Source organism: Prunus mume, linkage group LG1 (genome assembly GCF_029339155.1).
Source record: "Prunus mume cultivar Tortuosa linkage group LG1, ASM2933915v1, whole genome shotgun sequence".
Classification (NCBI taxonomy): Eukaryota; Viridiplantae; Streptophyta; class Magnoliopsida; order Rosales; family Rosaceae; genus Prunus; species Prunus mume.
This window is the reverse complement of record NC_142698.1, coordinates 1,860,152-1,887,259: the sequence shown is the minus strand read 5'-3', so window position 1 is coordinate 1,887,259 and position 27,108 is coordinate 1,860,152. Positions and strand designations below refer to the sequence as shown.

Below are 27,108 nucleotides of genomic sequence, written 5' to 3'. Positions count from 1 at the left end.
GGGGTTACATTATTTTGTTTTCACTTGAACTAAACTTGGTTTTTTGTCCACTCACAACTTTCTGTTTTGCTTGACCCGATGCTTAACGAGTTTTGCAGTTAGGCGGACCGGGTGCATTTTGGTCGAGTCTTCGTAGAGACTCTTGGTACCTTTTCCTTTAGGTCAGCGATATTTGGTTGTATTTTGAATTCTGTAGTTATGCTCTGTATCGCCCATGAGGGTTTAAATTTTGTAAGGCACAGGCCTTGTTTGTAAGTATTATCTATGCTGTAAGCATACTGCCAGTTAGTTGTTTTTAAGCTGTAAATTTTGAGAGTTGAATTGGGAAATGTTCAATTTACAGGAGACTCACAAATTTTTGGTAGAAAGTCTCGATTTCTAGTAGATGGGCCCGGCATCGGGATGATGTCAGTAATTAGCGAAGTCTGTTCAGGTTCCAAGGAATTTCTGGACGGGTCCTGTCAAGATATTTGGAATTGAGGAATCTCTCATTATTAAACAAGATGACTATAGAAAAACGGGTGATGCCAAATCTGGAGTTCTTGGGCATTTATAGGTTCTTGGGATTAGAGACATTGCCACAGGGTATTGAGCACCTTACTAAACTACAAGGATACACATTTGAATGTGTTTCAGAGAAATTTGCAGAGTCCATTCGAGAAGGAGGTGTGGATCATGCAAGGATGCTACTCGTTGACGAGAGATGTAACAAATGTACGTAAGTATCTTCTGTCGTTGCACTGTACATTCCTAATTAGTCTAAGTCAACTATTTGATTCTACAAGATTATAGGAACATAGTTACTTTCCTAGAATAGTTTCCTAGGCTCTGTATATATAACCTTTCTATTGTTATATATCTATATGAATGAAATATTATTTTTACCCAATCTGATAGATTCTACTCGGTTTGGGTTGCAATAACCTGTTAACCACCTGCGTAGCCCACGACTGATTTGAATCAGCTTCTTGCAGTTGATGCCCAAGTTGATGATCATAACTTGCAGTTGATATATATGTTTTGTGTGTTTTAATTTGCATGTAATAATATTCGAGTTTGCATCTGTCACTTCAGCAATTGGCAGCTGCTCTGTATCTCGACAACTTGAAGTTCTGTGTGTTTGTACTCTCTTTTATGTTAATTGTGTTTGTAATTTCAGATTGACTAATAATAATGTAGAAGAGTCGCTTAGTTTACAGCATCCGCGTGGTTAAAAAAGTCCAAGAACATTTTAAACAGAGAGGTGCTATTTCCACTTCTCTGTCATATTTTTCCACCGACTTTATAAAATGACTTTTAACGACAAAAGAAAAACTCATAAGTTGACTCTCTCCTCAGAACTCACCGATCAACCTATTATAAAATTAATATTATTATGTGCAATTGAACTAATCAAGTTAAAATAGATTCAACATGGTATGTCCAGAAAAATTATTAATCCCTCTATTGTGTTTCTTATCTTTTTTCCTTTTTATGGATGTTCGTGAAGCAGCATATTCAAAAGGATATGGGACTTGCTCCAAGGCCAACATGAGCGGAAAAACAAGAACAATTGATACTAACGTCTGTGGGCTAGTGCAATGTTGGAGTAAAACCACCCACGCACAAACAGATTGCGGAAAATGTGTTACAAGCTTCGTGAGCTATGCCATGAAAAAGGAGCTACAATATGGTTAAGTACATTCAAAATCTTGAATGCCTTAAAAGTGAAACATTTAAAATTCCATAAAATGTGCACGGTTAATAAAAATGTTAAAAGAGAGACACTTCATTAAATGATGATAAAATAGTACATTCAAAATCCGTTTAATTGAAACAAATAAAAAAGAAAAGAAAAAAATAACATGTCTTCTAACCATCAAAAGTCCAAGCGTCTATATATGTAAAACATCTCTGGTCGAAATCCACCTCCACATCCTGCCGAAATCTTATTAAAAAAAAAGGGAAAAAAAATTAGAGGAAAATTGGACATAGTAAGGCATGAACGACCATATGTAGAGGGAAAATTAATTACGTATGGATAGTTGAGCATAATTTTCTTTAATTTGCTACACCATATTTTAAGATTGGAAACAAAATGGAAGCTCCTTTTACTCAATGTACATGAGTGGTGAAGTCAGGATTTCACATTAGAGGGGGCCCTTCATAAAATTTGTCTTCTCTTCATAAATTAATTATCATGAATTTTATATTTTAAATTGGTTAAATACTAATTTCATCGTCTACAGTATTAAAGACTTAAAAATTATTTATTTATATTCTAACAGAGAAAATAAATTAATGAAAGAAAAAAAAGTTCAAAAGGCACAATTTTAAGGTACCCAACTCATACATGAAAAATATGATAAAAATAAAATAAATCACAAAACTTTAAACAAAAGAGGAAGAGAAAAAAAGGTTAAAACTTCAGGAGTTTATATTGCAAATATCATAAACTAACCTAGAAGATTTAAGGGAGATGAGTAGAAGGGAGATCAAGAAGGAAAAAAGAACCTAATATATTATTTTATTTTAAAGTAAATATCCTAAAACTAATCTAATATTATAAGAAATAAAAATGGAGTGAGGGCCTAGGACCACACTGGTCCTATGCTAACTCCGCCTTGTAACGAGGTGTTGTCTTCTTTGTCAAAAACAAAATGAGACCTTGTCTTTCCTATAAAATCTTAGGATCTTTCTCATCCATTCCACATGTTCTTGATCATCTCTCCTGTTTTTTAGTCGCAAAATCTCCTCTCTCCTTTGTGGTGCTTTACTGCCTCTATTCTCCCTTGTTTAGCCGTTACAAAAACCTCTATTTTTCTCTTTCTCCAGCTTTATATGTCTAGATTTCTTCGGTTCGAGAAAATGCATGTTTTCGAAAAAGTTGTAACAGCTAAAGAAGGAGAAGAGAGGCAAGAAAGCAAATCAAGAGAGGGAGAGGAGATGATATGCACATGAAAAGGAGAGAGAATTGCTATAGATATTTATAGGGAAGACAGAATGTCACCTTTTGCTTTTTATATAAAGTATAAAATCTCCTTAAAATCCAGGTACAATGACACAAGGAGGCTTTATGGAAAATAATTAGTTCAGAGATTTAATTTTGTTGCCAATTAATATTATGAATGCTGGTGTAGAGAATTAGGCATTTGTGGTGTAACCAGATTTAGTATTCCAAATCCAAGTATAAACAGGTTGCCTTGTAAACCATATTTACTGCCTTAAATGATCATTCATAGATGACTCCAAACCTGCAAACCTTGAAGTTATCAATATGAGATGCATGATGAGTTGACATTATCTTCACGGAATTTAAATTTTCCTAATTCACTACACGATCACGATTACTTTTCCTTTAATTTTAGTAGCCTTGCACCTTTATATATATATATATATATATATATATTAATATTCCTAGCCCTCTACATAAAATGAATTGTCTAACATGTTTAGCTCAAGTCACGTTCTCACTTAAATAAGCTTATTTAAAGGACATTCTTGTTGGACCCAATTGGTGTTGTATTTCAATGATGTGAATAGTCTACTTTTAAAGTCATCATTCATAAGTTATCTATATAACAAAAATCACTAAAATCAGAAAACATTTAACAATTGATTTGAATGTAGTCATTTTAATGTTTTTTCAAGCGTAACTTGAAAAATAGACAGTTTAAATTATTGAAATAGAATGCGAAATGGACCCCACAATAGACATTTAGAAGGAATCTCAAAAGCTCACATAATATGCCCAAATTGACCTATATTTTAAATAGTTATACGATTTGTCCAAATATTTTCAAATAAGATATATGAATAATGAATGCGGAATAGACTCCACAATGAGCAATCGAGAAGAATCTTAAAAAATGACGATATGCTCCACATTGACCTACTTTTCAAGTCATCATTCATAGATTATTTATACAAAAAATCACTTAAATCAGAAAATATTTAACAATTAATTTGAATGTAGTCATTTTAGTGTTTTTTGGAAGAATAACTTGAAAAATAGACAGTTTAGATGATTTAAATAGAATGTGAAACGGGCCCCACAGTGGACATTTAGAAGGAATCTTAAAAGCTCACATGATGTTTTCGGAAGAAGTATTTTAGTTTTTAGTACAAAGATGATAAACTATTGAAGACAACTAAGAAACTACTGCTGCTTTTAGAAAATGGATTTTTTTTTTTTTTTTTTTTTTTTGTAGAAATGTCACTTGAACTTATACATCAGTTTCAATTTGTCACTTTAAAGAAAAATTTAAGAGAAATGTCACCTTAATTTTTCAAAATCCATGATCTGTCATATGACTTTAACACCATTCATTTTCAAGGTATTTTTAAAAATAGAAAAATCATTATAAAAAATATTTGAAAAAAATCTCATCTTTCCCTATCCCTTGTGCCCCTTCCCTCTCACCCTTCTTCCTTCGCTCTCTACTATAGAACACCTACACTCCACACACTATTTTTGTGGGGGAGAGAGAGGGGGGTCATGTGCGATGTGTTTTGGGGACGGCCGGGGGTGTTGGGGTGGGGGAGAAAGGGAGAGAGAGCTCTCTCTCTCTCTCTCTCTCTCTCTCTCTATTTTCCTTGAAAATGAAAAGACTAAAATACCCTTAAAATGAACGGAAAATTGAATGGTGTTAAAAGTCAGATGAAAAAATTATGGGTTTTGAAAAATTAAGGTGACATTTATCTTTAAATTTTCTTTGAGGTGACAAATTGAAACTGAAGTATAAGTTTAGGTGACATTTTTACAAAAATCCCTTTTGAAAACTCAGCTAAACTGGTCCACAAGCAGAGAGGGTGAAAAATGTAAAATCAAGAGTTCATTCATCACCTCTCTATCAGATGAAATCCTTCCATACAAATTCTAACAACACGAGATCACAAGTAAAATTAATTCCATTTAAACCATCTTCTATAATGGGGAGGCATATTTGTACAAAACAATTCCTTTTCCCAACCCAAATCTGGTATATGTTTTAAAGAAAATCAGAAGCTATCCTGTAAAAATTTCTACCAATTAATTTCATCATTTGAACGAAAAATAGGAAATAAGACAATAATTATTTCCAATGCTCTTGAAGTTTCAATCTCATTCCCAAATTGGGGAGGTGAACAACTTGGATAGCTGCAGCTAACATTCTGCAGAAACCAACACTTGATCAGTAATGAATGGCATTTGGTATATACTGCCTCCGTGCTCTGTGGCTGGAAAATAGGACATGGAGGCGGAAGAAGTGTGAAATCTGCAACTTCTTGGGCCACGGAGCATTCATGAAGCCAGGTTGCTGATGCCAAAATAGACTGTTTTTTGTTGACAGGCATTTAAAGCGTAATCAACCACAAAATGGCCAAACTGTGATTTGAGACGAAGGCCATATCCAAGTCCAACTCCAGATCCTGGTTTACCTTGCCTCAAGGCTGGGTTTCCTGAAACTCCGAAATTGAATTGACAAGATAACCACGCAAAGAAACAAAATTAAGAAATCAGAACCACAATTACAATAGAAAAAGAAATTCTGACACGTATAACAAACAGAAGGTTAAGTATGATCAAGAAATAGCAGGAGCAAGATAATCACCCTAAGAAGTAGTAAGTTTGCACATGAATCTTGTACAAGGTTTTTCGTACAATTGTATCAATTTGCAGGTTGTGTAGGTTACTCAATTGTTGGGCCTAAAAAGTGATACATAAGTATTTCCAATCAGTAAAAGAAGTTACCATATGAAAGACACCCGACTTTGGTATGGTGGGTGAAGTGCTATGGCAGGCTAAAGTACTTAAATGTATTGTGATTTACAAGTGATTTGAGGGCAGGCTAAAATAAAGAAAGAGAAAGCTCAATGTGTGGAGTACTGTTTGAGGTACCAATCAATTAAAGAGAACCTGACATTTTCACATCGTTGCAAGTTAACCGTCTGTTAGATTTGTCTACATGGCAACATGGCCCCCATTTTAAGCCAACATGGCCACATGGACAGAGAAAAAAAGAGCTATTTGTTACCAGCTGGCCTTTACCAAAAAAAGCAAAAAAAAAAAAAATGGAAAAGAAAACATGTGGACATTACAAAATGTGAAAACTTCAGGGTTAATTTGGAATGACTGGAACATGCGAACCTAACAGGGTTAAATTGCAACAAAAATTTCACTACAGAAAATCCTTTCTTTACTCAATCTTGGCTTTCAATGTTTTTGTTGCAGTGCTTGAGTTCTGAAACAGCTCTATTGTTGCAAGGTCACTGCAAATTAGAACTAGAGCAGGCATGTCCTGAATGCTAAAGGGAAAAACTGGCAGATTTGGCACAAGAAATTGAATCCTTAAAGAGAAATAGACTTAAATCATCAACAGGACAGGACTACGGGTCAAGTAGAGAGAGGTATTGGATAAATAAGTAGCAAATCAGTACTCCAATGGCAGGGCTAACCGGGATGATGAATAAAAAAGGTTAGGAAACCCAGTCAGGGTAGAGGAGAACTCTGATCAAGAGCATAACCGATAGGAGGATAGTCAACTGGAAAATATGAGAAATGAACAAGATAGGAAGTATTCTTGGAGTCAAAAAAAATATTTAGGCAATGCCAAAGGTGGATATTCCAACATTAGATCGAAATCACCTGAGGAGCAGGGTAAGGAAGTGCAGGAAGTTCTTTCAGTTGAATCTAATGGGGGTTGATCATAAAGTTTTATGCACATCCATATTCTTGGAAGGTAAGGCTGACCTGACAACTGATTCCTAGATTACTAAGAAGGAAAACGAAATATAACCTGCAAGAGTTTGTAAAAAATTTTGCCTGAGATTTTCACAGGGGACTTCTGAAAACTTAGTAGGAGAATTCAATAACCTACAACAACTGAGTTCTGTCATTAAATATACCAGGCGAGATTCAAAGAACTTAACGTACTTATGGTGGTCCTGATTAAAGGGTTTAAGGAAGAAATCTGGAGTATGATGCAGATTTCTTCCCCCCCAACATTGTCAGTGACCATTCATTTAGTCAAAATGCAGAAGACTGTCTTGTAATCAATAGTCAAAAGAAGCTAAGGCTAAGGGATCTTCTCATTAGTTCTTTCCCAAGACCTATTCCAGCCTAAGTTCTTTGCCCAAAGTTTCCACAAATAACAGCACTAGTTCCAAGCCCAAGGTGACAGCAACAGCGGTATGTGCAAAATCAGTAGCTTTAGGTGTACTGTAACCACCTTACCTCCCAATAATCGATCTTACTCCGAAATGAAGGCTCGAAGGGAAAAGGCCTATGTTACAATTGTGATGAGGTATTTATACCAGGCCCCAAGATCAGCAACTTTATTTCTTAGTCACGGAAGAGGACATCAAAGATATAAATATCACAGCCTACATTATATTTCCTTTTCCTTATTGAAACACTGAAAAAGCGGACTTAATTAAATTTCTGAGCCTACAGGCTACAACCAAGTTAAAGAGTTCAAAAATAACCAAGTGAAAGTTGAACTCACCAGGTACATGATGAGCAGACCCCAAATCAGTTCCACAGTCCAAGAAAACAGCGCCTTCCAGCATCTTGTTCTAAATACAATAAGCAACATTGCAGGTAATGCTTGTGTTAGTTCATCTCAGATACAAAGTAGGAAAATTTACAAAAGAAAAAACGTAAGAAATAGGTAACCCATTTTTATTAGACAACAAAAAAAAAAAAACAAAATAAGAAGTTCTGCAAGAATTCATAAGCAATTTATTGCAAAAGAATTGAGGAAACAGATAGATTTGTCACCAGATACTAGTAAGGCGAGTGATAAATCTAAATCTATACGAAGAGCTACAAATCTATACGAAGAGCTACAACTTGATGGTTGTAAAGTGTCTTGTTTCAGCCATAAGGAATTATTGAAAAGAAAAAATTATTGGTTTAGAACAATTAGTATTTGTTGATAAATCACCATGGAAGACAACTCAACTGATTCCAGAATGACTTCCCAGGCTAATAAAATAATGCAACAAATGTAATAGATTCTTAGAAACATATAAAGAGTGAAGGAATTACATACAAAAGGCAATGTCAATTCGCTATTTGCAACTAAGCACGATCTACCAGACCCCACTGCACCCTCACCATACCCTCGCACACTGCCAAGACCTCCAATTGCAAATGCTTGGTAAGGAGCCATGTCCCCTACAATGGAACCACCTGTCATTCTGTCCGAGAAAAATGTATGAGTAACACAGATAGAGGCAGGGTTATTTATCCATAAGTTATACAAAGCACATAGATACACCAGATTGTGAATCTGACTCACAAATTGAAACTTAAGAAGTTTCTGAAGCAGGTTAGGCCATTCTTAAAGTTCAGCACAAACAATTGTTTGTCAAAATTAATTCCAACCCTGTTATATGCTTCGCGGTTCATATTGTATAAGGTAACCTTAATTGTTTGCTTCTTCTTTTTTCCTTCTTGAAGGATTGATTTCTAGTTTTATTTTTTTATTTTTTTATTTTTTTATTTTTTTAATCATTAAAAAAAAGAAAAAAAAGATTAGTTCATAGTTTTGAAACCTTGCAAAAATTTGAAATCACATAAACTCTTTTACAAAGTCCTTTTAACACTTGATATTGTGTTAGACTACTTTAGAGTCATGTCAAATGCTCCATGGATACTTGCTTCCCCCTTTCCATTGGAGGCTCTGCTTCCTATTAACACTATGTTCCCTTGCTCAATCAACTCTGTACAAAAGATCAGGGAACCAGCTCACCTCGTCAAGAGAAATGCTGGTCCAAGTTTGACTCCCTTTGATGCAACAAACTTAAACTTGTTGAAGATTAGCCACTTAGATAGGACTGGTATCCCTTGTTCTATCTGCAGACTGAACTGTATTCAAGACAAACTCCCTGTTAGCTTCATCGCTCACTTATCAAGTACACATTTAAGACCTCACATTATATCTATCACGATTTGAAGAAATCTTACATGAAAAAAACTGTGATCATTTGCCTTTGCATACCGAGATTCTTGCTTTAGAATTACCATGCTATCATGGGGACTTCCACTGCATAATAATCATCTTATGATTTAAAACATTAGTCAAGCAAACTGTTTGTAAAATGAAGTGCCAAAACATAGATTACCTGCAAGTGACAGGAAATCCATCTAGATCTCGGCTCATAGACTGGCCATTATCATTCAGTGGCCGGACATGCTGCACAGAACATATTAAATTAAAATCCACATAATTAGACGGGGAAGAAATTGTAGAAGAAAATAAATACCGAGGGGCGCTCATAGTGGAAAAAGTAATAAGGTACCTCAAACTTTATGCTAGTTGTGCTACTCCATTTGGAACTTGCAGGCTCATTCAAATCCATGCCTACTGATAATCGAGACAAATTTACACCTCCACTACCTGAACGTGAGAAATTGTCCATGGGAATTCCATGAACACCTATCTCGGGTGAAATAGAATGCTGGATGTAAAAAATTATATATTAAAATACCAATACCATGAATTTCTACTAGAACTATACAAAAATTAAAAAAATTACTTCAAGGTAATAACTGGGTTAGGTTTATAAAGAAATTGGTTTGTAAAATAGACTACCATTACACTCTTTAATAATTTTTCACATTCTCCAAATTAAATAATAGCAACACAAAGGATAAATAAAAACCTGGACTATAAAAGACTGTTGAGCTAGCCATTCAGGTCTTGGTCTTCTATAAGCCATTAAAACATTAGAATCATACAGGCCCTTATCCCATGACACATCAAGCTTCTCACTTCCACCAAATAAGTTTGGATGTTTGATGCAAAGACTGCCATAATAAAAGCAGAATAGTTTTATTCAAGTAGTGGAAAACGATCAGAGCATAAGAAAAATTGGAAAACAATACTTTCATAATGGTACGTCCTTTCTTTACCCAAATTGCATTTTCCATAAACTAGAATATGTCTATAAAACAAATCAAAATAAGGGGAAAACCCAGAACCTTAAACACCAAGAACCCAAACTTCAAATGATAAAATTATTAAATAAAGCAAACTCTCACCTCCCAATTATCAGAGAGAGAGGACTGCCACTGCCATTACTGTAATAAAGAGAGAGGAATCAATCACTATGGGAAACTTCTTGGGTAAATTTATAAATAAATAAATAAATGTCCTGAGATTGAAATAAAAAGAACCTCAAAGGAGGAAGCATCAATGAAGCACAAAGCTTGTGAGTGAAATCGACATTAACATCAATCTTCGCTGTTACAAAGAAAAGAAGAGATCACGTTAATAACAACAATGACACAAAAATCCAGAACCAACCCATTAATCACACAAGAAAAAGAAAAATCATACAAATTAATCAGCATATAGTTAAATACTTTATGGGTTTATAGGCACTGTGGGTTTTTGTGGGTGAAATGAAGGATTGTCAAGTAAACTGAGCATCTCACCTTTGCCAGCATGGATGCTCTTCTGGGCTCCCATCCCATTACAATTAAGTTTCCTTAATCAGCCATTAAAATTTGAACGGAAATTGAGGACTGGCGCAGAGAGTGCTCATTTGCAAATTGCATGAGTGAAGAAGCTGCCCAAGGAGAGAGAGAGAGAGAGAGAGAGATTGTGAGTGTCTGTGGCCCTTTGTGTAATTCGCGCGACGAAGGTATTTCGGTGACGTCTCCTCTGGGGGAAGTAGCAAGTTCCTAGCTTCCGATGTTTGTTATCCCTTTTGCTTCTTCATTGGTCTTTACTGCACGTGGGTACTAATCATCGAGAGCCATCGCATTTTTCGTTTCTTTTTCTTTTTCCTTGTTGCTGCTAAGTACGGACTCAAATCTTATCTGGGAGTGCTTCTAGATAAGCTAAAAATCGCTTTTATGGAGAATTTAGCTCTCTATATACTTGTTAGTGCTTCTGACAACCAAAAGCGTTTCGACATTTGGTAGAAAATGTTAAAAGTGCTTAGGTCGTGGGCGCTTTCTGGATAAGCACCTACTATGTGCTTCTTCAAAGCACTCCCAAGTGCTTTTCCGAAAGCATTTAGATTTTTTATAAAAATTTCAACATCTTTATAATAAAAGCGCTTTTGTGAGAAGCATTTATGAGTAAGTACTTTATAGAGGAGTAGAAGTACTTTGTAGAGAAGCAACCACAAACGAGCCAAGTAGTTTGAAGTGATTTTATTGAGAAACACATTAGATGTACTTCCCCCAAAATGGCTTCAAATCAAGTGATTATATTGAGAAGCACCCTATAAGTGATTCTAGGACTAGAATCACTCCTAAATAAGCTCTCAGTTTTATTTATTTGATTTATTCATTTTTCTTTTAATGTAATGAATGTTAAATTAAAATTTGTTGACATATGTGGAAATTTGAAAATGTTTGTTTGCTACTTGAATAATTTGTACCCCACAGACTCTTCAATTTAATTAATACAATGTTACGGAAATAAAAATGAAAAATACGGAAAACATGTGAAGAAGGTCTGTATTTATTATCTGAAAAGAAAAAATGTAGGTTTTTAGCATTTTCAATATAGGTTTTGTTCTTTTAAAGCAAAATTAAAGGTTTTGAAGAGCCAATGTCAACTTGTGAATTCTGAAGAGAAAGAAAAGGGTTGTAACTTTGGTGACTAAGTTGACTAGAACAAACCACCATCAAAACAGAAGAGGAAGAGAGAAGAATAAGTTGAAAGATTAAGAGAGAAGAAGAAGTCAATGCAAAACTTGAAGGGAGAGGAGAGAAGAGAGGGGGAGAGAAGAAGAAACTTGTTGATGCTCTTTTTGGGAGGTCAACTTAGAGAAAATGGGGTTGTCTTCAGCAGTGGAGAAGGTGAGGACCTTCGGTAAGGGAAGAGCCTATAGAAGACAAAGTAGGAGAAGCAATCGTTAAGCTTTAAACACCAGTGTGGTGCCGGCCGAAGGCTCTCCGATGCTTAAGTCAGCTAAGGGTGGTAACATTGGCAAAGTAACAGTAAAAGTGATAGAGAAGTTACCCTTTTTACTTGGGTACGGTTCCCTATTTATAGGGAAGTGAAAGTGAGTAGTTTGCACAAAGTTTCGATGTGGGACTTTGTGCAAGTCACTGTGGTGGTGACATGTGTCTTGGAGATTAGGTTCGGCAATGAGCTTCGCAAGTGTCCGCACCTTGAAGAGTGTCTTCCTTCGGTAGTGGGGAATGCGTGTCTACCTTGGTGCTAGTCGTTTGAGACTGGATATGCTTGATTGATTATGGTGTAAACAAAACTCAAGGAATGAAAGACAAGACAAACTAGAGTTGACAGTGCTGTAGTGAAGTATTTTTCAGTTTTAAGTTTTAAGAAGTCAATCATATAACATAACTCATATGTTAGGGTTTTAAGTTTTGAAGTGTTATTAATTCCGACTAGTTTACTATTAAATATATTTATTATACAACTTTATCACATGAAGCATTGACGGTTTAATGGTATGATGGTTTCAAGTTCATGAGGAGGTCAGGAGTTCAAAACATGCCTCCACTTTTGAAATAATTACTAAGTTTTTCCATATTGGTTCAATTCGATTCAATTTGGTTTAATTAATGGTATGAGGTTCCAGACCATGAAGTGGGCCGAAATAGGGTGATTTGTTTCAGTTCTTGACCAAAAATGAAAAAAATAATATAAAAAATCGATTCGGTCCAATTTGGTAGATCCATCGGTTCATCAGTTTAGGAGTGAATTTAATTTTCATATATAGTGATGTTTTGGACAATTAATAGGACATATTGGTTTAAATTATGCCCCATAATATGATATAAGCTCTCTATCTTTTATACTTGACACACCCCATTCCATATCGAACCCCACCTCATCAAAAACTCCCTCATCTGGCAGACACATCCCATCTGATTTTCAACAGACTCCATCGAAAACCCCAACCCCAATCACACACCCTATCCCATTTGAAACAGAGCCATCGCAACCAGCTAATCTCTCCATTTTTCACAAACCCATATGACCTCAAAATCCTCTGAAAAGCCAAGGTTTGATTTCAATTTTGATTTCTATATTTATGTTTCTGAGTGTTGATTATCAAGGTTTGGTTTCAATTTTGAAAAGCCAAGGTTTGATTTCAATTTTAATTTCAACTTTGTGGATGTATAGTTAAAACCTGGTTTTACGAAAATAGATGTTACTTTTGGTGGGTTACCACTGAAATCGTTGCATTGTTTCAGTGGTAGTCCACCGAATTTGAACATGGTTTTATGAAAATAGATGTTACTTTCGATGGGTTACCACCAAAATCGTTACCTTGTTTTGGTGGTAGTCCATCAAATTTTGTTTCCATTTTTCAGTGGCTGTCTTCTGAATGTATTTCCATTTTTTAGCGGTAGCCACCGAATCTGTTTCAGCTTTTTAGTGGTTGTCCAACAAATTTGTTTCGTTTTTCAGTGGTAGACTATCAATTCGTTTCTTATTTCAAAGTGAATTCGCTTTCTTATTTTCGTGATCATCTACCAAATTCGTTACTGAGTTTGTACTTAATATTATTTTTTAAAATATGAAGAGGACTCGCAGAGGTACTACTAAGGCTTCATCATTTCGACCTGATAAATAGTGTCCCACAGCCTCAACGAGGAGACATAGAGTGAGTCCCCAAGACCACTTTAAGGATACTGCAGAGGTTGAAGATGTAGCTGATACTCATGATAGTAATGTTGACGCAGAGGTTGAAAATGTAGCTGCTACTCATGATAGTAATGTTGAGGTAGATGTTGAGCCTACTGAGCCATCTCGAGTAGGTCTCATTGATCCATCTTTATTTACGAGTTTTAAAACTCACATAGTAGCTGCAATTTGGAATAACTAGGTAAGTCGTTTTATTGTAACAATAGAATGCATAATATAAGTCTGGTTCATGGTAATTAACCTAAATAATTTTTTAAAAAAAATATTTGACTACGAACGTGAGCCCCTTAGGTTCGTGTCGAAGACATCTACCCTTCGTGAATAGAATTGGTGGGCTAATCTAAATAATGGTATATTCAAAGAGGACATTCAGAGCTCTGGATTAGAGCAACTTATTAGGTGTTCTTATCGCATGCTTAAAAGGATTAAAACCACATTATAACATGTGGCAATAATATGCCTCATATCAGGCATGGTCATCCAACAAAAGAATGATGGAGATCCATCATCAAAATAATTTGGTGCTCGCTCAATCTCGTTGTACCGTTTGTGTCCCGAATACACTTCTTAAAAACAGAAGACATATCATGTAGTTGCTGCAATAAATCCTTGCATACCCTATACTATTCATTATGACCAAATCTCATTGTCATAACTATGGCTCTATATACACAGTTACCATCTGGAAGAACTTTCGTCTGGTGAGTGATATACTTCCTAATACCCTCAGAGAATTTCTCTATATGCATATATGTATCGAACGCTGATTGTTTTTCGTAAGGCTTATAAAGCTAAAAATAAAACAATACATTAGTTATATGGTAATAACACATTGTAAAATACAACATTTGTAGTACATACCTTAAATATCTTTGGATTAAACAATATGGAACTAGAAGTAACCATGTTTCTTTTCTTTGGCATTGCAGTGGTACTCTTCTTTGGTTTTATTTTTAGTGAGGCAGTGAGGATTTGCTTTGGTTTATTTTTAGGTGGAGCAGTGGAGGCCTCAGCAATCTCAATTGTATATGGAAAACGACGAGTAGAAGTGTCGAATTTTCACGATCTCCCTTTGGTCTTCAACTTCTCTTTTGGTTTAGTAAGCGCAGTAAAATTAGGGTTTATTAGCGCCTCCAGTGTCATGTAGACTTGTCTATTCTTTTCATCATCTTGTTACTCATACCACATATTGAATCTTTGTGATTGTGACTTTCTTGGTGAAGTTGTGACTTGACTACTGTTTCTTACATTGATGAGATCTAATTTCCTCTAATGTGAATGGATGACTTCAAGTGGGATTGGTACACCACGATCTCTATACTTCGCAATTTCATGTGCACATGGTAATTGATGGGTTCGATGAATAGCACAACCACATGATAAAGCATCCACCCCATTTATCTCTAACTTGTTTGCAAATAAATTACAATGTTAACTATGTAGACCATATATGTACATAAAACAAGTAAACTGAATTTACCTTTTTGACTCGCACACAATTACACTCAAAGCCTTTATAGAAACAAAACATTCTAACTCACTCAACTCCGGATGCCTGAACCTATGTTGAATAAAACATCGACTCTTTTGAAAAGATGCCTTAATCTCTATGTGCTCCATCTCTAACAATGAGTGAATAGTTACCATGATCTCTCAGAGTTAAGTTGACTCAAGCGAAGTTGTCACTGCAACTTTGCTTGTGCATTTTCCTCTCTGTTGATAACAATAAAAAATTCTCCTAAAGCAAAATAAAATGAAAAATCAACCTATCAAAACTGGACTAAAATACTTACCTATTTGAGGTCGTCGATCCAAGATGCATACAAGTGTCTGTCCATGTGGCCACAAACCTACCCATAAATAGATTTAACCAAATGTCATGTATGTATTCAAGACCTTTTTGAAATTCACTAAACTTAAACTTAATATGTCGCAAACAACGCCAATATTCCTCCTCCGTTTCTGAACCAACCAAAGTATTCCAATCCACATTAAATTGCTTCTATTGTTTGAAGGTCCCAAATAACTTCTTATAGTTTGTCAACAATCCTTTGTTAATATGTCATCTACATAATAAATATCATGTTTTCGAAAATATAGACGTAATAGAATTCATTAGTACTAACTCTCGATCGGTGACAATAACAACAGGAAGACAATTATTATCCAACAAACTACTCAATGCAGTCAAAACCCATGTGTAATTGACACATACGCAACAGATAATCTCATATTAGTAAATCTCACCCCCACAATTTGCAATAGTGGGAAACAATACCTATTAGTCTTATAGGTGCAATCCATGATAAGTAAATGTGGAAATGCACGCAAAATCTCAATATTAATAGGGTGTATCCAAAACAAGTTAGTTACAATATCACCAGATGTCCTATGCCACTCAATATAATTGTGTTCGGACAACTTAGTAAGCAATTGTTGCATCTGTGTTCTGCCAGCAAATTCGTTGGTTCTATTTCGGATCCTAGCGTTGTATATTGTCTTTATATTTGAAACATGTATTGCATCTCTATCCATCAAGGTAACTAAAATATCTCTGGGTTTCACCAAACTCTTAGACATGTCCATCAAGAAGGCATTCTCCTATTCAGAAAGTCGCCCCACAAATGAATGACCTTGAAGATACTCTGAAATAGCATGGTTATGTACTCCGCAAATCACCTCCAACTTCCAATCATCCCCATCACCAATATTGACACCTTTTAACAAGAATGGACATCCACATTTCTTGGTACTAGTGTCCCTTGCACACTTTTTCGTATCACCATTTGCATATGACCTTACATTAGTTGTCTCACTAGACTTGCAAGACTTATAGTTACCACTCATCTTACAAGCAAGTACTCAAGGTCTCCTCTTGTCCTCACCTCCATAATCAGACTTCTAATTACAATTACAATATTATTCATTTTCCTTTTGCGCGAGCCTCATCTAATTAATGCATCTCTACCATTGAATATCTACACATTAAACTCATGTTATTTAAAGTTAAAATTTGAAACTTTAATGCAACGTTAATGATACTAAAAACAATTTTAGACAACAACAAAAAACTCAAAATAATTACCAAATAAAAAGTTGTGAATTGATCACTATAGTCAATTACACATTCTGTTCCAACATTGTTGCCTTCAGTATGAGTGTCTCCTTGTTTTTGTTCCTTCAATGGGAGTAAGGTCAAAATAGCTTGCACTAAATTTGTGGTCGACAATAAGTTACTACAAAAATAAATATATTTCGGTTCTTTGCCACTAAATTGTAGGTAAAAATTGGTAATACACCACCGAACATCATTCCATGTTAATGGCCAGTCAAATACAATCAAAATAGATGCAATGTTTCGATGGCATCCCACTGAATTTAACTATTACGTTCGTACTTGTGTGCTAAATGCAACCATCGACCACCATGAAATCATATACTTGAAAAAGGCAAAAAAATAAACTCATACCTCATTTGAAGCTTCTCTAACTTCAGTCTCACCCTTCATGAATAAATACAAGATAGTTTTTCACCAATATAAGCGTATAAACCTCGTTAGGATTGTAGAAACATGATGGTTTGAGAAAAAAGTCAAACTAGGGTTGCAGGAACACATGTGGGGTGTAGTAAACAAATTTTATTTTTATTTTAAATATTTTTTGTCCTTAATGGTAATTATGTACAAGGATAAAATAGGTTATTCATATTTAAAATTAGTATGAGGTGCAAAGAGCAAATAATAGGGTGCCAATAAAATCAGCCTATTCTAAATTGGGATGCAACAACGTTATAACATGCATCCATTGATGTAGGGGGGGGGGTTGGGGTTACAAAACATAGTATTTCATGATAAATGAAGAACTTTTTACAAAATGCATAAATATACCAACACATTATGTCACCAATTTGTTTGTTGATGGAAAATTACAAATGGCGAACGACTATCTAATTTTACCAATATTTAATAAGAACAAAGTTTTCATTATTTAAGTTTGACACATGAAAAATAATGATATCTCTTAATTATAATCCATTCTGATAATCATCATAAAAGAAATATCATTTAATTCAAATTATGAAGAAACATAATGTGATATGTTAATTTAATTTTCGCACCTACACTCTCACAAGGATCTCAAGTTGCCTATGTATCTTGTCAAAGGAATCAAGCCACTCGTAGGCACTACAAGAAAAAACCTCTTTCGCGACGAAATCTTTTGCGACCAACCCAAATTTGGTCGCCAATCAAGGTTATGGGAGACGAAGTTTTTTATTTCGTCGCCAATAATTTCGTCAAATTTATCAACTAATTGACCAGAAAATATGTCCGAATGGCGACCAAAAGATTTGGTCGCTAGGGGAGGAATTAGCGACCAATCACAAGATTGGTCGCCTTTAAGCTTGAAAATTATTGGCGACCAAATTATGTTGTCTCTAAGGTTGCCTGTGTCGTCTCTAAATTTGAGATGCCGCGAAAATATTTTGTGAGATACCGCCCAAATATTTCTTGAAACTTGGCGACCAATTTTTTTGGTCGCTGTTCCTGTGAAAAAGAATATAAAGTATTAAAACTGTGTCGTTTTCCTTATTTGACATGTTGGCAACCAAATAGCTTGGTGGCTGATTCTGGAAGACTATAAATTAAAAAAATTTCCCTAACCCGTTACTTCCCCCAATTTACTTCTCTCGTATCCACTCTCTCCGCCGTCTTCCACCACCGATGCCTTCAATTAAGTCCTCCACGGACGCTCGCAATGAAATCTTCCAACGATGCCGGCCAATCTCTTATGTACCCACTATCTCTTCATCCCCCTTCAGATTTCTCATGGCCCTTATTTCTCACTCTCTTTCCCAAAATCATCCTTCAACAATGCCAACCACTTGCTGCTACAGCAACATATACTAGAGATTCTCTGCAATGTGCTCAGGCACATACCAACTCTGATTCAAAGGTGCTTTTATGATTTTTTTGTTTATTTAGCTATTTTTCTGTAATTATTTGATTTTGATTCTGTAAAAATAAAATTTAGTTGGTTTTTGTCTTAGTAACGAGGTGGTCGACGACTCCTCAACCACTTCTCATCTGCTGCCTCTATGTTAGGTATGAAAACTTCTCTAAATATTTTGAGTTACGAGTTTGGAATCATGGAAATGTTAACATTTACCTTTTTTTATTATTATGAAGATTTCTTGTGCTTGCGTTGCCTGGTGGTGTCTTGTATTTAATACTTTGTTTCTTTGCTGGATCTTGCAGTGATTCAGCATTTTTCAGATTTCTTTGCTAAGCCTTCATTCAAGAACTTAATTCTTAAGGTATTTTTATATTTTATTTATGTAAACTATGAGAAGAAATAAAAGAGAAGCAACCTTGATTGAGCACTGCCATTTGAGAATTTTCCATTATGGATAATTATAGCTATTAAAGACTTGAAGGCCCCTTCAGACAACCAAGAGACCAACGCTAGGCTATGAATCTATTGTTGCAGATGGTAGGTTTGAGCATCCTTTGTTTTCCCTCTTTATTAGAAATAAAAAATTATGCCACCATTTTATTTCTTTCTTGTGCCTTTTAAAAATTCTTGTTTGGCTCATATTCTTTTGAAACTTAATTTTTAAAGACCCTGCATTATATTTTTTTTTCCTTCTCTTTTCATATATCGGAGGACTTCAATGAATTCACTTAAATTGATAAGGTCTCTAGTCTGCAAGAGATATTTTGTTATGTATTGTGAATAAGTATATGTTATTGATGTAATTTTGTATTCCCCTGTTTCCACTTTAAAATATCTTTTTGCTAGTGTTTAAATTTCAACCGAGAAGAAGCGAGTATTCTAAAGGTTGTTGTTATACATTATACGTATGTCCTTTGGGAAAGTTTTTCTAACATGACTAGGATTTTGAAGTTGGACATTTATGTTTTTTGCTTTCTTGCTTGTAGGAAAATGCCTAAGAAAAGATTGGGTCTAACATGACTAGGATTTTGAAGTTGAACTTGCGTATATGATTTTCAAACATCTGAGATGAAATTTTACTCTCATTTTTGGCTAATGGAGATTGTGAATTAGCAATCAGGTTGAGGAGCTATTTAAAAACATACATTGCCTATTTGATTTGGATTTTCTATTTTTCTATTTTTCTATTTTTCTCTGGTTTGATGTAGCAGTAGCCATTTTGATTTGGCTAGAAGATTTAGCTATAAGGAATTGCTTTCTACTTTTTGAAACTAAACCAAATTCTCATTTGAAGCAATAAGTTTCTAAGAATCTGTTATACACGTGAACTTATTTGATGACTGCAAATACCTATATTAATTTCTTGGACATTGATTTGGAAAAGGGAGTGAGGGAGAGTGATTTCTAAACTGATTTTTAAGAGTTATATTCATTAACGAAAAGAGGTGTATCTCATTTTTGCTTAAAATTTTGTTCCCATTATCCAATTGAAACTGTTAGCTAAACAGTGTGTAGTTTGAAGATAAACAAGGTTGATCTTTTTCTCTTTATTTTAGTGTAGTATGGTGCTCCTATTTATGTGTTTGTAAATGTGCAAGATGAACTATAATAAGAAGAAATATTGTTAGGCACTAAGGTCTTCCAGTTAAGGTTGTGATTGATTACAAAATGATGGCAATCTAGTAATCACAGTGATGATTATAGTGATTTAGATTGATAAGGTAGTGTTTTGTGCTTTAACTTTCAAATGATATGGCATTGGCATTGCAGGTGGGTTAGAGTTCTTTCTTTGTAGGAAATGCAATTAAGTCTTAAGGTGCTTGGGTATTGCAGCTTGTTTTCACTTTACCTTGCTGCTGCCCCTTTGGTCCACAACATAATTTTTCTGTTTGAGCAATTAGATATATCATTGTCCTTGTGTTTTTATTAATTTTTAACACTAAAAAGAATTATATTTTAAATTAAAGCTGGTCCTAAACCAAAATACCTACATAGCTCTGCCAAGGACTTCTGCACTATTGTTGTTATTGTTTTTAGTTCACTAAACAGGTTGAATAGAATATGGGATGCTTCCTTTGTGAGAAAAAGCTCTATAACCTCTATGTACTCATATAACCATACCCACTGTCTTTCCCCAAAGATTTCTGATGGCTTAGAGTTATTTTCCATTATGCCCCCTGACCATCTACCCTTCAGTTCTCTTTATCTTATAATGTGTTTAGAACAATGTCATTTAGGTGTCTTTAACTTTACTAGGGTAGTATCCTGTTTTTCCATCTCAGATTTATTTGAGGAGGTGGAAGGATTTGGTTTGGGGTTTTGGACAGAGGACCATTTGAGGTAAGAACCTCTTCTTCCTATTACACTTAGTTCCATTTAACGTGTGGATTATACTTTGGATTTTATGATTTATGTTTTCTAATGGGTTTGTGCCATGCATCATATTAGTCTTTACATTGGTTTTTCGTAACTGTTTTCCTTATTTATTTGTGGTAATTGATGATTTGATTTCTGTTATTATCACAAAGGTATGCTTAGACAGTTGATATTGAGAGGTATGAAAAATGAATTCAATTTTTTTAAGTTGGTTTATTGATGACCTGCAATCAGTTTTCTTATGTCGAACTCTTTTTTGATGGCTTATTTAGTTAAGATTGTGAATTTCAGCTTTGCTCTCTCTCTCTCTCTCTCTCTCTCTCTCTCTCTCTTTATATATATTAATTTTAATTTTCTTGGTTTTGGCATCTTCTTGACCATTGACATTTCCTTATTTTGTTTCTTTTGTAAAGGAAAATGATGAGTTTGAGAAGATCAAGCAAACAATTGACAGTGTTTGGGAATTCCACGATATTAGATCACAATCCCTATTAAAGATCATGACTACAAAGCTTGAGGATACAAAAGGCATAGTATACATGTATTTTGTTTTGTTGAAAATAGTATACAGGCTTGGTAATAGTCTTAGAGTGGAGAAATAATGATTGTAGAACTTGGGTTTACCAAGGGCAAGAATATATGGAGCTTGGCCTCCAGTCTTTCAGTGGAATTTGGATATGTTATGTGTACTTGAATCACTAGGATGCTTGTGTACTTTTGAATGAGAGAAATTTTTATTCATGTAAGTTTCTATTGATCTATTTATCTAAATGTATTGTTTTTCAAAATTACAATATGTTAATGCACAAAAGGTTAATATTATCATAAAATATAATATAAATAAAATAATTAAATATACATATTTTAGCGACCAACTAAGTAAGCCTTAGCGACCAAATCTGTAGTCACCAAAAACTATTGGCGACGAACCAATCTATTTGGTCGTACATAATCCTTTCTCACCGGCAAATTTTGGTATTTTTATGGAACTCGTCTTTATAGGCGTACCAACCGATCATTGTAAGGCGACGAAACCAATTGGTCGATAAAGGTTTTGGCGACGAAATTTTTTTCGCCTTTTGTCACTTTTACTTTCAGCCACGAGCCTTAGGCGACCAAGCTTATGACGAAATTATTTCGTCGCTAAAGGGGTTTGGCGACGAATTTACAGCTTTTAGCGACCAAAAGTGGTGGTCGCCAAAAGTGTTTTTCCTTGTAGTGAGGTTTTTATTTTCAGTGAATGAATGGCCCACTAAAATGAGGATTTGGCTATGAAAATTTATAAATCGAATATCGAGATTTTGTGGGTGAATTTGGTTTTGAATAAGCATGGATTCTATTTGAGATGCGATTATTTCAAGACCCACCCGTTGATTCCCCATTGGAAGCTGAAAGGAGTCTTAAGCATATCTGATATTCATTGGGCGTTGGGCCCATTAGCTAGACTACCTTTACAAACCATGCCCAAGGAACAACGAAAAAGTTTGACTTCTACCAAAAATTGTAAAAAAAATTCACATGTAAGAATTCACAGCATGAATCTCAAATTTCTAAATCAACACAATATCAAACATCTCAACAATTCAACATAAATCACATAGGGTCTTAGGCCTTTTAAATAAGTCACTACTTTTAAACATGGGCATATCAAAGCAGCAGTTTAGTTAAAACAAATTTTAAAGTGAAGTTCGGAAATATGAAGGAAATAAATTTCTACAACAACGGAAAAGAAGTCGGGAAGTGAGAGGAAGTGTATTCCTCAATATGGCTCAGGTTGACCTCATAATCTACTATTTGGGCAAAATAAAAAACCAAAGTTTCCGAAGAAAATGTGAGATAAACTCCATGAGTGGAGCAAAAATAAAGTTTTAGAAACATTTTCTTGAAAACCCTTTACTTTAAAAATATTTACCAACAATGGTCGGTTTATGATTAAATCAAAAACCATTCATGTAAAGACATCAAATAGAGTTATCAAGATCTATAACTAAATATATCAATTTTTATAAGATAACAGAGCTCAAAAATAGAAACTTAAGATGAAAATGGAGCATAGCATAGCAAAGCAAAGCATAGTATGCTCGATGCGTGAAGCAAAAATCCTCAGCCCCTAGTACTATTCATGTGAATAGTGTCAGCCATTGCAAAAGGCTTGTTGTGTTTTCACCCATTGCCATAGCAAAGGGCAAATACTATTCACTTTAATTTTATTTATTTTACTTAAACGATTAATTTGGATAAGATTTTCAGTTGCCACGTTTCAATATTTATTATAAAATTCACATCTCATATTTCGAATAAAATTTTGAATAAGATTTTCGGATATAACTATTTATTTAACACATTGCATACATCAAAACAAAGCATAATTCATTACAAAAAACAAAGAAAGCATAATTCATTACAAAACACAACCAAAACATAATTCAAAACAAAACACAAACAAAGCATAATTCAAACAAAGCATACATCAACACAAAGCATAATTAAAAGCTAAGCATTACACTTGACTTCATTGACCCTCATTGCCTCTCAGTGCCCATAAGTGCTCCATCAAGTCAACTTGACGTCGTTCATAAACATAAGAAGATTGCATTTCCGTATAACGACCAATCAGATGGTTGTTGTAACGACCGTCCCTAATAAACTATTCAAGCTACAGTGGTTGCCAATTTTTTCCCACGGCCCGTTCATACATTCTTGTCAATGTCGTGTTCATGGGATCATGTTCGAACACCTCTAGTTCTTCATAGTCATACTTATCCTCCACAATCATGTCATGGAGGATGATGCACGTCATCATAATGCTCTGAAGCACCTCTTCATCAAACATATAAACAGTCCCCCTAATGATTTCCCACTGAGCTTGGAGGATACCAAAACACTTTTTCACATCTTTCTTATAACCCTCTTAATAGGCAACAAATGATCTTTCCTTCTCCAATTGAGGATGCGTAATTATTTTAGCGAATGTCGTCCACCTCGAGTAAATTCCATCTGCTAGGTAGTGCCCACCTGAGTAGACGGTATTGTTGATTTCTTAGCTTGAAGCTCTTGGTGAAAAACGCATTGTAGTGCAACAAAAGCTCGAAATTTACCAAGCTTAAGTGGCAAGGGTTTCGACAAGAAGGTCAAATTTAGATCATTCTCAGCAGGATATTTGGTTCTAACTGTACGAAGGCCCATAGTTGTCGCTAAACAAAAGAAAAACGAATATAATAGAAAACTAACAAAGTTTGGAGGATATCCCATAAATAACAGCATGAAAATTAAAACGAAGCAAAAAAAAGGTCTAATTTGACTTATGATAAAAGGAACTAAGAGCATCTACAATGATGCTCTCTATTTTTTAATGAAAATTTAGAAGCTCTCTATAAAATTTTAACTCCAATCATACTATCTAATTTAGGGAGTCATAAATGCTATAATTCATTTTTAATTGCTCCGTCTCTATAACAAAAATAATATAAAAAAATAGTTAGTATTAATTAAAGGTTTAAAATACTCATAAAATAAAGTATCATTAAATTATATGGAGTCACTAGGAGTCCTTTATCTCTCCTCAAATTTGGGAGCTCCTAGAAGTCTTCCTATTTTAGGAGGTGGATAGGGAGCATGGTTGGAGTTGTATTTTTTCAATTCTTCCTAAAATTTGTCAAAGGAGGTGGTTTAGGGAGTCCATTGTGGATGCTCTAAGGAGTCAATCAACATTCAAAATTCCACATTTTCATATTTAATTGAAGCTTCAATATGATCAGTCTCTAGAATCCTTTCTTTATTTGCATCAATCATGGACTACTAAAACTCTTAATCCAACTCATTTTGTTTCTTTAGAGAAGCTTGATGTCGTTAATTTGACCCTCAAGAGAAAGCTTCTGAGTGTAATGATGTTGTCAGAGAATATGATCTAGCTCTTTTGCCTCTTTAATGATAAACATCTAAGCACCAAAATCATCAAGCTCTTAGGTCATATTTGATAACTCTGAGTAAAGGTTCTTTTGGCAATCAAACACTCCTCATGACGACGAACCAGATCATGAATTTGAGCACCATGTTTAATAATTCTAGCTTTCTTAGAAACATACAAGCAAGCTCATTTTTGCCCAGTTTGAGAATTTTTAGCATTAAATGTAAGACATTAAGTATAGACTTCATTCCTTCATGATGATGAAGCACCTTCTCAACTTGAGGACCTTAAGTGACTTAAAGAAATGAAGTTTGTAAAAAATATTTTGAACTTCACCAATGAAATATTCATGCCCAAAGTTTCTCACATCAGAACTAAAAATATCAAAGATCAATTTCTTGATGACATGTTTTTAGCTAATAAAGAAATGATGTCAATTCTACGGGACAAAGGCTTGGCAAGTTCTTGCACCATAATATTTTGATTAAGGGTTGTCAATATCAAGAATCACATTTTTAGTAACTTTGGTTTTCATCACTTGTACTATTCCCATATGAAGAATAATTTTTTTCAATTATTCTTCCAACTCTGATCTCGGAGCATGCAGCAGACATGGCTTGGTACTCTGCCTCAGTAGATGATTTGGAGATGTGGTCCTGCTTCTTTGATTTCTAAGAGATAAGGGCATCACCAAGAAACATACACCAGTAGATAGTAGAGTTCTTGGTGTTTGGACAACCAGCCTAATTTGCGTCACTATAGGCTTGTAGATGAAGTAAAGAACCTGTAAGGAAGAATAAGCCACAACTAGGTGTGCCAAGAATGTAGCGAATTAAACGGCGAACGACAGATAGATGGAGATGCCTTGGGGCTTGCGTGAACTTGCTGATGGTGTGAACAACATAAGAGATGTCTGGTCGGGTAATGGTTAGATAGATAAGACTACCAATCAGCTTCCGATAGATAGTAGGATCCTCAACAAGCTCATCTTCGTCACGTTGATATTTCACATTAAGTTCCATAGGGGTGTCAACCGAAGTAGTGTTGGTGAGGCTGGCTAATTGAACTAGATCCTAACTGTACTTATGCTGATGCAAGAAGAAACCATAAGGCTGATGATGTACCTCTAAATCCAAAAAATAGGTGAGCTAGCCAAAGTCTTTCATGTGGAATGTAGAATGCAACAATGTCTGAACCGCAAAGATTGCCTCCAAGTCAAACCCAGTGATGACGATATCATCCACATAAACAAAGAGGACAACGATACCCATGGATATGAAGGAAACATGCATCTAATGCTTAGGAAATGAACTTTAGTCACAACCCATACAACAAAAACATTCTAAATCGCGGATTCATTTTGTTTATACTAGTTGAGCTAAACCTTTTTCATTTTAAACCAAGTATCTTAGCCTAGTCTCTTTGAACACAAATAGAAAAGGGAAAAAAGGGAATAGATCTTTAACCTTGATGACCTTTTCTTGATTTCCCAAGAATGAACACCTTTGTTGGAAATGCCTTTAGTTTCTCTTGATTTTGACTCCTTCACCTTAAGGCTCCAAGAATGGAGTCCTCTACCTCACCACACCAAATGCTCCTAGAGATGAAGAGAAGGCAATCAAGAAGTATGGATGCTAGTATACTTATTGATTGGACCAATTTTTGTTTTATAGAATATGAGATACAAAGATGATTACTCATCAACCAAGCCTAACTAGGTTTTCTCCAACACTTAGCTTATATAGGATAACACAAACGGCAATTGAGTGGGTATTTGGAGCTCCATTTAGTCCATGGGTCATGTCATCTTATGCCACTTATCCCTTTGGACATGATGGAGATGCTGGAGGTGATATAGATACTGGAGATACTAGAGATGCTGGAGAGGTTGATCCTAATGCAAAGGTGGATGTTTTCAGGATAGGTGAAGCCGAGTGTCAATACTTCGTGAACGAAATAGACCTTATTCACTACAATTCTGGACAGGAGTTGAAAGATGGAATTAAAGCTTTACTCATGCAGGAAAATGCACGGTTTACATGAGACTTACAATACCCCACTGATCGCAAAAATTACTTTCATGTACTCTACTAGAAATGGTGATGAATGGACTGAACTCCCCATCAATGAGATGGATTAGGTAGACTTTGTGCAGCATGTACGCCATATTTACGCCTTCGATGTGCTTCCTGAGATAGATGATGCTGATGTCCAAGTGTTTAAGGTAGATGATTTTAATGGCGGGATATGCCACTTCCTTGGACTTGTG

The 27,108-nt window shown here is 35.0% G+C and overlaps 1 protein-coding gene and 2 long non-coding RNA genes across 5 annotated transcripts; 2 read left to right on the top strand and 1 right to left on the bottom strand.

The window, feature by feature from the left end:
* Positions 1-4,872: 4,872 nt before the first annotated feature.
* On the bottom strand, positions 4,873-10,682 carry LOC103329331 (Outer membrane OMP85 family protein). Of its 2 annotated transcripts, XR_016123218.1 has the most exons (12): positions 10,406-10,670; positions 10,145-10,211; positions 10,010-10,048; positions 9,631-9,775; positions 9,268-9,426; positions 9,091-9,161; positions 8,933-9,011; positions 8,718-8,833; positions 8,016-8,163; positions 7,467-7,536; positions 5,574-5,668; positions 5,281-5,421 (listed from the first exon to the last, which is right to left on the bottom strand). XR_016123218.1 is itself a non-coding variant. In XM_008231797.3 (11 exons), the coding sequence occupies exons 1-11, from the start codon at positions 10,437-10,439 to the stop codon at positions 5,264-5,266; spliced, it is 1,086 nt and encodes a 361-aa protein (XP_008230019.1). In that variant the 5' UTR covers positions 10,440-10,682; the 3' UTR covers positions 4,873-5,263. The 2 variants fall into 2 exon arrangements, 1 of the variants encoding a protein (XP_008230019.1); XM_008231797.3 differs by lacking the exon at positions 5,574-5,668 and having other exon boundaries at positions 4,873-5,421; positions 10,406-10,682.
* A 2,749-nt stretch (positions 10,683-13,431) lies between these two features.
* On the top strand, positions 13,432-14,924 carry LOC148920667 (uncharacterized). Its single transcript, XR_016128535.1, has 2 exons — positions 13,432-14,305; positions 14,534-14,924. It is a non-coding gene; the product is annotated as an uncharacterized LOC148920667 (long non-coding RNA).
* Positions 14,925-17,790: 2,866 nt separating this feature from the next.
* On the top strand, positions 17,791-21,678 carry LOC148920666 (uncharacterized). Of its 2 annotated transcripts, XR_016123252.1 has the most exons (4): positions 17,791-18,556; positions 18,651-18,705; positions 18,859-18,917; positions 19,021-21,678. It is a non-coding gene; the product is annotated as an uncharacterized LOC148920666 (long non-coding RNA). The 2 variants fall into 2 exon arrangements; XR_016123251.1 differs by having other exon boundaries at positions 18,859-21,678.
* Positions 21,679-27,108: the final 5,430 nt, after the last annotated feature.

What these genes read in the sequence shown, in the direction of transcription:
- LOC103329331 (XM_008231797.3), bottom strand. Translation starts at nt 10,439, where the DNA reads ATGGGAGCCCAGAAGAGCATCCATGCTGGCAAAG. An exon ending in TTGATGCTTCCTCCTTTGAG is followed by an intron (nt 10,049 to 10,144) that starts GTTCTTTTTATT and finishes TCTTTATTACAG; the next exon opens with TAATGGCAGTGGCAGTCCTC. An exon ending in GCGAATTGACATTGCCTTTT is followed by an intron (nt 7,537 to 8,015) that starts GTATGTAATTCC and finishes TATTGTATTTAG; the next exon opens with AACAAGATGCTGGAAGGCGC.